The 14,539-nt window shown below is 43.8% G+C and overlaps 1 protein-coding gene across 2 annotated transcripts; it reads left to right on the top strand.

Moving 5' to 3' along the window:
• The first annotated feature begins 1,881 nt into the window (after positions 1-1,881).
• Positions 1,882-9,846, top strand: GPBAR1 (G protein-coupled bile acid receptor 1). Of its 2 annotated transcripts, none has more exons than XM_081874912.1 (2): positions 1,882-2,087; positions 8,607-9,846. In XM_081874912.1, exon 2 carries the CDS (start codon positions 8,614-8,616, stop codon positions 9,652-9,654), a length of 1,041 nt encoding a protein of 346 aa, XP_081731038.1. In that variant the 5' UTR covers positions 1,882-2,087; positions 8,607-8,613; the 3' UTR covers positions 9,655-9,846. The 2 variants fall into 2 exon arrangements, with proteins under 2 accessions (XP_081731038.1, XP_081731039.1); XM_081874913.1 differs by lacking the exon at positions 1,882-2,087 and adding an exon at positions 6,194-6,199.
• Positions 9,847-14,539: the final 4,693 nt, after the last annotated feature.

The raw sequence follows: 14,539 nt of genomic DNA, 5'->3' as shown, positions 1-14,539 counted from the left end.
AAGTTTCCCCCATCCCTGGTTCAACTCCATCAATATTCTCCTCAGCTGCACTAAGTTTCTTGCATGAGTCCTGACAGCAGCTCCCTAATCTTCCATTTTTGGTCCCTAATCTTCCATTTTTGCCCATGCGTCATATAGGTTTATTTTTTGCTTGCGGTGAAGCGGGAGGTTCTGATCTCCCTAGATAAAGTGTACAACAGTGGATACTGGACATTTTGCAGCCAGGATGATGGCTCTTTCTTGGATGCTGAACAAGGCTGAATTCCTGTCTTATCCAGGCCAATCCTGAGCATCTGGCTTTGCTAGTCATTCCTTCACTCCCTTGTTATGCTAGAGAGGACTGGCCCAACCCTTGGGGTTTTGTTGAAGAAACAACTGTCATTGTTTGCCCTTAAAAGGCAAGCTGGTACTTTTGGAGACAAGAGTGGGGCATAACTTATGTCTTTTAGAGAAGAGGGATGATGTTCCTAGGGGAGAAACATCATGGTAGCCTACAGTTTGAAAGTTCAGATGCATTTGGGGTGGGGGGGAGGTAGCCTGATATGCAATGGATAAAATGCTTGGAATGGCCTTCTCTTCTTTTCTGAGCAGAGGCTTTGCCACTTTCGTGCTCTGAAGAGAATCCAGCACAACACTGAAGCTACAGAAAGAAAAGCAGGGATGCAGTTCAGAGCTCTTTGTACCGAAACTTGTGCAACCATCCATTTGGGGGGGGGGGGTTTAATGGGGATGGGATGGAGCATGACCCTTAAGGGATCCTACCAAGAAGGGTTTGAATCTTGTAATTCCTGCTCCAAGAGGGATAGGAACAAAAACAGCTGCCTTATACAAAGTCAGACCACTGGTTCATCCAGCTCAATATTGTCTACACTGCCCGGCAGCAGCTTCAGGATTTCAGACAGGGTACATTCCCAGCACTATCTGGAGATGCTGGGGATTGTACCTGTGACCTTCTGCATGCTAAACAGATGTTCCACCACTGAGCTACAGTGCAGGAGAACCTAGGAACACTCAGGTCCTGCTTGTGGGCTTCCTGTAGGCATTTGGTTGGCCTCTGTGAGAGCAGGATGCTGGACCAGGTGGGACTTTGGCAACATCCAATGAAGCTCCTCTTCTAAAGCCTGTCTCTGAGCTTCAGTTCAGGAAGGTTTCCTGCTACAGCAAGAATGGGGATGCTGTAGGACTCTAGCCCATGAAAGCGTGTGCCGTAATACAATCTGTTTGTCAGGAATCTGTAGCAATAAAATAAACTGCATCCCCTTAAAAGTGGATTGTGAGCAGGAGCAAATGTGTGATACGAAAGAACTGGGTTCTGGGGTTTGACACTAGCAAGAAGCCAGCTCCCCTGCCTGCCAGCTAGAGAGACCTGATTCCATTCTATGTATTCTGTATAGTTCCATATCTTTCAGCAGCATACATTTGCAGGGAGTTGTACTAGATGACCCTCGCAGTCCCTTCCAACTCTACAATTCTATGATTCCATGTGAGCATAACCATTGCAAGGCTGTCCTGCAAGCCCAATCCACGTGCTCCGGAGCTGAGTTTTTGCATTAAGAAAAATAGGACGCTTCTGGGCTGAGCCCCTGGCTTAGATAAGTCCTGTTTGGTTGCCCTCCTGTGTGAAAGCCAAAGCACTTTAGGAGAATCTGCAGGACCTCAGTTTTTTGCTGACTGTGTCCCTAATTTACCGCAAGCCTCCAGAGCTATCTTTGCACCATAGGCTAGCTCAGAACCACTAGGAGGCAGATGAGCCTCTAAGCAATCAGACCCTCTACAGGCCTGCAATTTGCTAGCAGCTAACAAGGGGTGTGACTATACAATCTGGAGGAGGGAAACAGCCTTTCACTGTGGTTTCCAGCTCCTCTTCTCCCCCACCCCACGCCTGCTTTCTCAGTTCCCTTTTCGGTCAAAGATGGTCCAAGATACGCTACTATCTGATAGCAGCTGAAGATGGGCCAGCCCTCGAGCAGAGCGAGGCATCCAAGAAGCACCTGACAAGTCCTCGCTCACATCACCACATGGTTGGGTGTGCATTGGGAACTGGTGTCAACAGGAGCTCTGCCCAGGGAAGGCTGATAAACCTCCAGGTTAGTTTGTGCCTGTCTGGCCCTGATATTTCGCCTTGATTAGGAGGGTGGGACGGAGGGAAGGAAGGAAGAACCCAGGCCAGTTGCCAGTCACTGGGCTGCATTACTCAGCTGAATCCATTCGCACAAGGTCACAAGTGCATTGAGAGGAACTCACAGTAAACCTACCCAGGGGAAAGGATGGCTATGTCTATTTTGGTTTCTCATTTTTCCAATCTTAAATTCAGTTCTCCACATTGCCACATCAGTTGGCAAGTTGTCTGTGTTAGTTTTTAAAAGTCTTCGTGAAAATTCATCAGGATTTTAGTGCAACTTTTTCCTAATATGCAGTTTTGTATACTATACATGCTTTGCAAAGTAATTTTGCCTAATATAATGCATTTTTAAATGCTATTTTCACTTATAGATGCATTTATATGTATTTACCCTGGTACAGTAAATGCATTGTTATATATAAAGTGGCTGGAAAGCGGCACTGCAAATTTCAGACAGGTGTGAATTTTGAAGGGTGTCTGTGTCTCAGTTCATGCATTATTATTTTTTTGAAAACTTGAATTAGGCAGCTTCAGTTCCAGATTACCAGATAGGAAGAGTAGGCACCAGCCTATGGGCCCCATGCCTTTAGGGGTCCTGCGACAATAGATCAAAATAATATTGATTTGTTCTTGAAAGAAAATTACAATCATGCTTTCTTGGTTCAATGTTATCCCACTAGAGTGGGGGCCCAAAAGATTTCAACTGCCTAGGGGCCACAGGGTTTAATCCAGCACTGGGCAGGTTCACTTTTAAATGCTAATGAATGAAATTTATCCTCCTTACCCAGGAGCGACTCATTCATGCTGGAGCACAGACCACATTGTTTCCCCATTAGCAATAAAGGATTCTAAGGGTTACCAAAGGTCTCGATTTTGGGAGTAGTGCTCATATTCCACAGAGGCTCACTATGCAGTCACACTATGACTCCATGGCTATAGAGCACTGACAGAAGCCGAGAACTGGGAGTGAGCAGAGCAGTGTCAGGGACAGTTGGCTGAGGGTAAGTCCCATTGAAACTGAAAGCAAAAAAAATTCCAGAGTTCCTTAAAATATTTCGCAAGCAAAATTTGCTTGGTGGGTTGTTGTTTTTTAAAAATGGATCATTATTACATGAAAAATGCTGCCCTTAAATGATACTGGAGAATCAGGATGTTCCCGTAAGATCCACACATTGCTCACTGTTTGCTGTCTCCCGCTCTCTCTTACAACTCCCATCATTCCTGACCATTGGACGTGTTCAGCGTCTGGAAGGCAACAGGCTCCCCATCTCTGTGCAACAGTTCATTTTTGTTTTTTCGCTAGGGTCATCCCTGTTAATGACTCGTTTGGAGGTTAATCGGTACTGCTTCTGGGGCCAGCCCTTGCAATCATATCTGTATAAAAATAAAAATGTTGCCTGCCTTCTCTCTCAGCGCAGCATGCATCCCATCATTAATCTTCATCATTTCCATTTTTAATAAGTTAATATCGAACTTATTTCTAAATCCTTTCCTCTCATCCTTCTTTCTCTCATGCCTCTTCCCCTGACTGCTTTAGAATACCCTTGTCCATTGCATGCAGCTGCTGACTAACATATGAATAAGGCTTGGGCACTGTACTAATTATTATTAAAACTTATTGTAAGTGAGCACATCTACTGGTAGATTAGCATGTTGATCCCATTCACAAAATGATTTCTGCTGAATCATGCCCAGCAAAATACCAGGCAGGAAATCTTTCACATGGTAATTCCCAGACCATGTGTGAAGCTCAACAACGGACACAAATTACTGTTGATATATTGCAGGAAATGAAATGCCCCTATGAGCTCCAGAATGCCCACCAACAGAAGAGGCTGCTTATCGCTTCTCTAGATGATTCACTGCTCTGAATCTTGCCTCTTTTCAAGCAGAACAGCGACCTAAGGCTTAATAATTATTCTTATCATTTAAATAGACAGTGCAATCAGGATGCCCCCATTTCCAGGCAAGTACCTCGCCTTTCCCATTTCCATTGCTAAAGCCCTGTCATTATTTGAAGAAAAGACACTTTGCATATGTTCTCAGTAATATATATTCTCTGTTATAGATACATATAGACCCATGCTTCAGTATCAGAACCATGGGGGGGGGCTCCCTGCCTATCGATATTAGGCAGATGTCTTTGCTGTACAGTGGTACCTCTGGTTACGAACTTAATTTGTTCTGGAGGTCCATTCTTAACCTGAAACCATTCTTAACCTGGGGTACCACTTTAGCTAATGGGGCCTCCTGCTGCCACCGCACCACCAGCATGCAATTTCTGTTCTCATCCTGAGGTAAAGTTCTTAACCGGAGGTACTACTTCCGGGTTAGTGGAGTCTGTAACCCGAAGTGTTTGTAACCTGAGGTACCAGTGTACTGTTTTCGGCTCCAGCTAAGTGTTTTTGTTTAAGCAAACCTACCTAGACATGTAAATCTGACCTGTATTTTAATGCAGTATGTAATTTTATTTTAAAGTGCAAATATTTTAAAAATACTAGTATTGTGTTGAATTTTTTTTTAGCATCTTATTTTATTGGCAATTTTAACATATATCTTATATTTTCTAGAAACCATTTAGATGTTTTGAGGATTAAGGCGTATGGAAATTCTCTTCACAAAATCTAACCGATGAGGCAAAATTCAACCCACGAACATGCAAGAAAAGCATGTGTGTGGGTTGAATTTTCCCCACAGCACCTCTGGTTCACTCTCACACACAGTCCTCATCTGGACATAACTCTATGCCAAATAATGGTTTAGTCTGAATGAGCAATGAGAATGTTTTGCTCCTCCCCTGATGTTTTGCTCCTGCACTGTGCTGAGCTGTGAGCAAACCATGAACCAGGGCTTGGATGACACACTAAGCCAAACCATGACTCCATAGCAAAACAACTGGGAAGGGACAAAACACCTCCAAGACCACTAAACCGTGGTTTGTCTTAGTGTTGCGTGTGAACCAGGCCACAGCGGAAGTCTTTTGGGGTGCAAAAATGAATCTAATTTCAATTGGGAGGAAGGGAAGTGTTATTGAGCTGATAGTCATTTGGCAAATGCAACTTTAACAGCATAACAGATTAACCCTTTGTGCAGGCTATCATTGCATGGGCAGGCTTTTCCTTGCTTCTTAAGCTGGTCACTCTTAAAGCCCCTTAAAACCACCCTGTCAAATGATTCTTTCCTCATTTTGTTCCACTTTGTTTTCAGCCTTTCGGGAAAGACGGCAGGGCCTCAGCAGGGATGATTTCCACTGGCCATTATGTCACTCGAATAGCTTAATTGTCTCTCTTAAACGCAGCCAGATGGTAGGAGTCTCCCTCTAAATAGCCTGTTGCCTGTTCTTTATGAGTGTCTTAAAATAACACCACTGGTTCTTTTAGTGGCTCTTGACTGCAGAGTAGCTGCAACATGAGGTAATGCCACACACATTTATCCCGGCCCTCAAAAGCTTTGCCAAACAACTTCATGATAGTCTTCCTCCTCAAGTGTTTTTCCTGGCTATATCCACAACATACATTAAAAACCCTATATTATTATTATTATTATTATTATGGTGGTACCTTGGGTTACAGATGCTTTGGGTTATGCGTTTTCAGGTTACGGACCGCGGGAAACCCGGAAGTACCGGAAAGGGTTACTTCTAGGTTTTGCCAATCGCGCTTTGCGTGTGCGCAGACGCAACACTGCAGGTTACGAATGCTGCGGGTTGCGGACGGTGCCTCTGTCATGAATTACATCCGCAACCCGAGCTTCCACTGTATTCAGCTTACAACAAAAATCTAAATTCTCCGTCAGGCAATAGCACACAACAAATGCCAAGGTAAGTATTGTTCATCCCGAGAGCTAAGCAATATAAGCACCAAGACATTACCAAATTTAAAAATTGTACAAGCCAGATATTCCAGAATACTGATGGCACAGGCCAGCCGGTCTCTTCCTTATTTGCAAGGGTCATTAAACTCTGCCACTCTGTTGCAAAACAGTCCTTTTTCCTTCCTGTCTCTAGCTGTTCATAAACAATGAGTCAATTTCTCAACCAAAACTCTAGTCTATGCTTTCGTATACCACTGTTTCACGGTAAGCCCTTCCAGGTCCTTCCAATATCCAGCTATCGGTCTTCACTGCTACCAAGAGGTAGCCAATCAATACATTAGAAAGTCCCAAAATCGAGGAACTTTTTTTACAGCTCCACCACATGTGAGTAAAATAACCCACCTCCCCACAAATCCCTGGAAAGAGGGATTTATTGAAAAACCTCTCTGCAAATTGTAGCTCTGTGAGTCAAATAGGGGGTCTCATAACAACTCTCAGTATCCTTTGCAAACTATTATTCCCATGATTCTTTGGAGGAAGCCATGACTCTTAAAGTGGTATAATAGTGCTTTAAATGTATGATGCAGATGTGTGACCCCAGTTGCTCCTTAGCACCTAATCTGTGGCTTCCAGGGCCCTACCATTAGGCAGAATACGAATGCCTCAGGTAGAAGATTTTGGGTGTCGTGAAAGGGTATCAAGTTGTTAATTATTGAATTTATGATTGTTGCATTTTTCCTGTCAAGGAGGAGTGTTTGCGGGATTTATCTGCCTCAGGTGTCAAAATAACTTGACCAGCCATGGGTACTATGCCCCATGATCTGAGGTGGAAGGTTACTGCACTGCCATAGGCAACAAACTATCTTGAGCCATCCCTGCCTCCTGCACTGCTCAGAGTTGGGAAATGATTTCATCTCCTAAGACAACAGCTTAACTTTTAAGATTCCATGATCTTATGGCTGGACAGTCTCAGAGTATTTCCCAAAAGGATATGTCATGAGCCAAATAAAAATGTCTCTGGGCATTTAGGTTTCAAAGGTGGTCAAAAGGACCATGGAGTTCACAAGAGATTTCAGGGCTGTGGGTCTCAGTGAATGAAGTCTCTCTCTTACTCATTTTCTAACTGAAGCCTAACTGCAAAACACTTTGGGGCTCTTTGTAAAGACTGCTAACATTTGACATGCATTCTGAGAATGGGAATTTTGGACAAGCTTACCCTTCCTTGATTGCCTGGTCCAACTGGTTTAAAATATTTCTTCACTTTTTTTTTCTTAAAAAAATGAAGCCTCTGGTTTTAATTCTGTTACCAGATCTGCTTTCGTGTCTATAGATCTGCACCCTTGACAGAAATATCACTTTTAGGGATCTTTACTGGAAATTATCAGACAAGACAAATGCTGCTATTGCAACAGACATGATTACGTACTTTAAAAAAAAAAGACCAGTCTTGTCTTGCTTATTTGGGAGAATGAGCAAGAACTATCAAGTGCTAGTCTAAATTAATATCACTGTTTATTACTTATTTATATCTAGGGGTAACTAATCCCATTTCAGAGGTAGCGAGTCTAGGGAACTATAAGGAAGGTAGGATAGGAAGGGGGTGGGATGTCCTGAGGAAGGGAGAATTAAGAGCACTGGCTTTTTGAGTTTCACCATCACCTGCAGGGGCACAATCATGGCCAAGTTCAGGGTTTCTGCCCAAGGCTAAATGTTAAATATTTAGTGGCCAGCCCAGTTAGCTATTCCGCACCCTTGCCATAAACTTTTTTTGATGAATTCAATGTATGGGATGTTTTAGTCCTGTCTTTTTAAAATATGAATGTGCTTCTAGTTTTCACTGTGTTTTAGTTCTATGTTGGCTTTAATGTATGTGTTATTTTTTCTGGTAAGTTGCTCTGAGTTACATTTGGGGGGGGGAGTGGCAAATAAAGCCAATAAATAATACAACAATAATATCAGAATTTTTGCCCTATTGACACAGTAGCAATTATGTTGTTTTTTTAATAGATTTAGTATAATTGTGCTGTATAAGACACACTTAAACAAGATGTGGTGTTGCTAATTTTTATGCTGAATTATTGCATTGTTTTATTTATTTAGAAGAACTCAATGTGGGATTGATTTTTTAATAACTAAATATAATCATGTCAGTGAAATATTTCTTCTTCAGCGATCACTCGTAGCCAAGTAAGTTTGTCTTTCATATACATGGTTTTTAAAGTAAGTCCGTAAGTGACTGTGGAGGCCAGTTCTGGATCCACATGTCCTTCCACAGCGGGGACATAGGTTTTTGGGCAGGAGTTGATCACAGTGAGGGTTTGCCAAGCGTGCTTTCCTCTTAGCACATTTCTCCCTTTCATCTTGAGTTCGTGCTTCTTCAAAGTCCATGACACCTTTGGTAAAGGCTGTTCTTCAACTGGAGTGCTCGCAAGCCAGTGTTTCCCAGTTTTCACTGTTCATACTACATTTTTTAAGATTTGCCTTGAGAGAGCCTTTGAACGTCTTTTGTTGACCACCAGTATTACGCTTACCATTTTTAAGTTCAAAATAGAGTAGTTGCTTTGGAAGACGATCATCAGGCCACAGTGGTTTGGAAGTGAAATGTAGTTTGCCAAGCTAACCTTCTAGCTTTGCTGAATAATAACATGGGGTGTTTTCTCATTTCCATTAGGAAGTCAATGTCGGAAGGTGCAGAGGATAGGGGAGTCCTCACTAGAGACACAGAAACTATGACACAAAATATCATCATCTGGCTCTCAAGGCCCCTGTCAGCCTTCATTGTTTTGGCCAACATCTTCCTCATCCTTGGGATCCTCTTCAACCGTAGACTCCGCAACACCACCAACTGGTTCTTCCTGAGCCTACTCTTTGCTGATCTTCTGGCTGGCTTATTCCTTCCCAATATTCCTGAGCTGTCCTCAACGAAGGATTTAAACTACCACCTCTGCTTCTTCAACTATGTGGCACCTAACTTCATCTTCCTTGCTTTCTTAGCCAACCTGCTGGTGGTGCACTATGTTAAGTATGTGTTCATCATCCACTCACTGCATTACCACCGGTCCTGGGTGTATCGCTGGCCTGGTTTTTACATATTCATAGCCTGGACAGCTCCTTTGATCTTTGCATGCCTCCCACTGGCTTGGAACCAGTGGCAGCCCCATGCCAACTGTTCCTTTGGTCTGGTCTTCCCTATTCCTTACCTCTATCTAGAGACCTATGGCTTCCTCATTCCATCCATCCTTGCCATGGGCTTCATGTGCATCCAGGTGCTGTGCACATCCCGAAGGCAGCTTAAGGACATCACAAGACTCCTTCATTCAGTGAACCAAGGCCAGCCCCCTTCAGAGCTGGAGCAGCAACTGGAACTGAGGAATGCTAAGAAGATCGCTAGTGTCTCCTTCATCTTCGTGGCCTGCTGGGTGCCCTATATTGTTTGCCTGAATATCTCACTGCTGTCTATAGATCATAATCATAACATCCACCCTCTCATTATTCCTATTGTCACCTGCATAGGCACCAGCAGCGCAGCTGCACTGCCTGTCATCCTCAGCCTTGGCAACAGACAGTACACACAATTTTGGACAGACATGGCCACCAAATGCTGTGGGGGCTGTTGTCAAAGACAGGGGCGCAAGGAAAGGAAAGCCAAAGCAAAGGCCCACTTGCCACATGGTCATCATTGCCCTACAGAGGCAGACCTCAATGGGGCACCAGGCTGATACCTTCGGAGGTAGCAAATTGTCACATGAAGCAAGCAAAACCACACTCTGAGTAAGATTGTATATGTAGACAGCTCTTGGAAATGGGCCCTGGTCATAATCAGTAAGTCACCCTGTGCTCCTGTTGCCTAGAGGAAAGAAAGTTACTTTTTTTTTCTTCTTTATTAAATATTTTCTTGATTTACAAAAGTGTGTGCAATGTCTCTCTCTCGTATTTTTTTTCCATGTAACATTTTTACAAATCAGTTTCATTTGTTGAGACATTAGGAAGAAAAGGGGGAAAGAGGTGGAGGGGGGGAAGATGGGTGGGGGTGAGATGGGGTAGCGATGTTTCTATTTTACTTACTATATGTAGGGTTTGGCGTCAGCGTCGCTTGTACAGGTTCTTTGCTGTTCACTTGTGTTCCTTTGGTGGTGAGAGAGGTTGGGGTTGGCCTAGGGTGTGGTTATTCATTTTTGGTTGGCTGTGGTGGTCTTTGTTTTCATGTGTGAGTGGGGTGGGTGGGACAACCATACGAGAAATAAGTAAAATAACCAAGCAAGTATTAGAAACCACCCCAGAATTGGCCTTACTAAACACCTTCCAAGACAATAATGCCCACTTACACCACAAAGGACTCATAACCCACTTACTTTCAGCAGCCAGAAGCATCATAGCCATTCACTGGAGAGACCTGTCAGTAAGCATGGACCAATGGTAACAAATAGTATGAGAAAGTTACTTTTCTATCCCTGTTTGGATTCTCTAACTGGACTGGGAATTTCCCATGAATAATAATCGCTTTTGTGTTGGTTGGTCATTCATCAAATCTGCCACCCTAATATCAGATAGATTGGCTTGTTCCCTTAAGAGTGCTTGTAGTTTCCTTACAGCATCTGTATTTGGTCTGTACCCCTTGTGAGATAGCTGCTCCCCACCCCATCCTGCCCATTGGCAGAGGAGAAAGAGGTGGGTCTGTTGTACCACTTGGAGAATAATGCAGCAAATATTTCTGTCTCACAGGTAGCCACATTTATGAAGACAGTATAAGCACTAGCTTTCAAACTGCACCACACCTGGAGAACTATATTCAGTTCTTCATTAGGATGCTTTGATGATGATGATGATGATGATGATGATGATGATGATGATAGTTGCAATTAATGAAAATTAAGGTTTTTTAACACTTCATTGCAAAGCCTTACTGAGTTCAAAATAGTTTTTTGTTATTGTGTTTTCTCAATTAACACAGCCTAAAATTACAGCAATTAGCATGTGGGGGGGTGTTTTTTGAGGTTAAATGGGGGTCCTCATAGTCATAAAGGCTGGGAACCACTGGGTTATACCTTTGGGATTTTTCTACTGACTTGCCATAATTTACTTTATATGCTTTTGAATATGGGTTACCACATTAAAGATGGCTGATTAAACTGCATTTATGCTATTTATTTTAACATATTTTTACAATGCACTTCATTTAAAACAAAATTCCAAGGCAGTGTACATTATTAATATAAAACCTTTCGATAAAATTACATCAAAGTAAGATGCAGTATACAAATACAGTAGGAAGAAATAGCTACTTTTGAGAAAATGCCTGGTCGAATAGCTGCGTTTTTAACAGATGGCAAAATCACATTACTGTAGGTGCTTGCCATATTTCAGAGAGGAGGCTTTTCCACAAAGCAGGCACCACCACAGCCAAGGCACTATGCTGGGTTATCACAAGGTGGATTAATGCACTTAATGGCCCAGCCAGGAAGTCCTCCTTTGAAGATCTAATTGAATGGGCATGTTTATTTAAAAGAAGCATTTTTCCCCAGGTTACCAGCTCCCAAGTTGGTTGTAGCTTTACATGTCAATAGAGGAAAATTTACTTGGAACCAGATTGGCAGCAAGTGCGGTTACTTCAAGAGGGGCGTTACATGCATGCAGCAAGAAGCTTCAGTCAGTAACCTAACCACGGTATTCTCATATCCTCCCACATCTATCCAATGAAAATAGGGATGTCCTAAGGAAATGTGGGACATTCCAGGATCAAATCAGAAACCAGGATGACTTCTGTAAATCCAGGACTGTCCTTGCAAAATAGGGATGATGATGATAAAAATAATTTATTATTCATACCCCATCCATCCGGCTGGGTTTCCTTAGCTACTCTGAGTGGCTCCCAACAGATTAAAAACAGAATAAAGCTTCAAATATTAAAAACTTCCCTAAACAAGGCTGCCTTCAGATGTCTTCTAAAAGTCAGACAGTTGTTTATTTCCTTGACATCTGATGGGAGGATGTTCCACAGGGCAGGCGCCACCACCGAGAAGGTTCCCTGTAACCTCACATCTCTCTGTGAGGAAACCAGCAGAAGGTCCTTGGAGCTGGACCTCAGTGTCTGGGCTGAACGATGGGGGTGGAGACGCACCTTCAGGTATACTGGGCTGGGGCACTTCAAGGACACTTGGAGGGGCTGCATTCTGCACCAGTTGCAGCTTCCAAACCAGGTCTAGGAGCTGCCCCAAATAGAGTACATTACCATAATCCATTCTTGAGGCTGTCAGTGCACAGGTCACCGTGGCCAACCTATCCCTATCCAGGAACGGTTGCAGTTGGCATACCAGTGAAACCTGGTAAATCTGTATATATAATTAGATCACACACCATGATACTATCCTACTTGGGCACCAACCTGGGTGTTTCGCCCACGCTGACAGAACAAATAGTGTCCGGTGCTGCCTCTTCTCTCACCACATCCCAGGGAGTTCCCCCTACCAATGTTTGCTGACCGCCAAGTGGGCTGTATCGATAGCAGCATCTGCCACTGTGTTTGCTCGAAAGAGGATTAGCTAGCCATTCCACCCTCACAGATGGGGTTTGATGGCTCATGATCATCCCCTGCTCTCCGCAAGGTGATGGATGAGAGCTCGTAAATATTCCATTAGGAAGCACACTGCCCCCAGGAAAGGGGCAGCAGTCACACCCTGTGATGCAAAATGTTCAAGTTAATCTCTCACAGCTTCCTGAAACGCTCCAAGGACACGGTTGTGCCACTGAAACACAGCAGCTCATCCATCAGCCTGGGATTTCAATCAGAAGGGACTGGAGGCTGCAACACGAAAAGGGCAGCCGGTCAAGCAGATGTAACACAAGCTACAGCGACTGCAGATATGTGTAAATTGAAGTTGCAACAGCTTTGCCTGATCACGCTGTGATAAACTGCGGCTCCCTGCAGCATGCCAGGAGCAACTGTCATCTGTATTAAATGAGAAAAGTCAGTACGGGCAGAAGGCTTGCAAGCACTGCCTTCTCTGCAGTTTGACACAGCAGCCCGGGCGCTTCCAGAAACTCTTGCTGTTTTCTCATAGGATAAATGGCAGCGCGAGGAATTCAACCCTGCTCTACCCAGCCCAGGTCAGAGCTCTGCTTTTCGTTGACTTAATACCAAATAAGTTCTGCTAAGTTTCAAGTGCGAGCAGTCAGAAGAGCTGGTCTGCTGGATGCTTCTCTTCCCTGATGACTCTGTGATCTGAGGATGTAGAGAGGGCCGGAATGCTTGAAAAAGAACAGCCCCTACCCTGTGTTTATTATAATATCTGATGCTGTGCTAGCAGTAGCACTTCCTGGAAGAGATCAGAGAAAGGGCAGCACAGCAGAGGCCTGCCACTCATCTCTGCTGCCGCCCCCACAGTCCTCACTCTATAATACTCTGATCTCTCATTTGCAACAGGAGAAAAGTCTCTTACCTCCCCTGTATTTTAAATTAGGGATGGGGAACCTGCAGCCTCCTCCAGATGTTGCTAGACTCCAGCTCCTTTTGTCCCTGGCCATCGGCCATGATGGCTGTGGCTGATGGGAGTTTTGAGTCTAACAACATATGAACGGTCACAGGTTTCTCAGCCCCACTTTAAACTGCAGTGCTACCCCCAAGATTCAGGAAGCTTGGAAAGGGAGGCAAAACTGAGCTTTATCAGTATTAATTGCCGCCATTCAGAGATCCTGCCTATGTGTCCCTTATGGTACTTCCCATTTCCTTAATATTAAACTGGGTAGGAATCTTGGAACAACTTAATGATGAAAAGGTGATGAAAACTTAATGATGAAATAGCATATTATACCATGCACAAGCTAAGCAGGCCAAGCTTCAAAATACAACCGTTTAAGCAGAGAGCATCCAAAGCAGGTCACACTGAAGCAAAAAGCTTCATTTTCCCATGCCTAGGAAAGAGGAGGGGAGAGGCCACTGCTCAGTGGTACAGCACATGCTTCTTATTCAGAAGGCCCAGCTTCTACCCCTGCCTAGTAGAGCCATGGAGTTGCTGCCTATTGGAGCAAGCAATGTTAATCCCGAAGGACAAACAGGCTGATCTAGTATGAAAGAACTTCCTATGATCACTAGCCAGAAGGTCAACTAAAAGCAAAACAATCCCTCCTTCGAGTCTGCAGATGGTGGTTGCCCTATATTGTCACTTTACCTTACCCATGTTATATTTGACAGGTACACACACACACACACACACACACTCTCTCCAGTGATTTTGGGGCGCACTGAACTTGACAACCACTTGTAAGAGTTGCTGTTAATAACTTAACCAACGTACAATATTTGCTAGGTTCCACAAAATGCTCTTTTCGGAGACCTCTGGTAATTAAAGCTTTACATGTATTTCTCTGAACTTGTGTTTCCGTGGAACAGAAACCCCTTTCTAGCACACACTTTGTGTGCACTCTGGTTTTTCCACATTGCTGCCACTGAAAGCTGAGGTAGAAGGAGTCTTCATTCACCTTTGACTAATTTCATTACAGAAAGGCAGCCTGCTAGTTCAGGAATCCTCTGGATTCAACCATTTTACTAACTTTGATGTGGTCTTGCTAGCATCTCTGAACAACAGTGCAATCCTAACCATGTCTGCT

Source organism: Podarcis erhardii (genome assembly GCF_964252035.2).
Source record: "Podarcis erhardii genome assembly, chromosome: 1".
Taxonomy (NCBI): Eukaryota; Metazoa; Chordata; class Lepidosauria; order Squamata; family Lacertidae; genus Podarcis; species Podarcis erhardii.
This window is presented reverse-complemented; position numbering and strand designations above follow the sequence as displayed.

Excerpts from the sequence above, each read along its gene's own strand:
- GPBAR1 (XM_081874912.1), top strand. The coding sequence starts at position 8,614 with ATGTCGGAAGGTGCAGAGGATAGGGGAGTCCTCACTAGAGACACAGAA.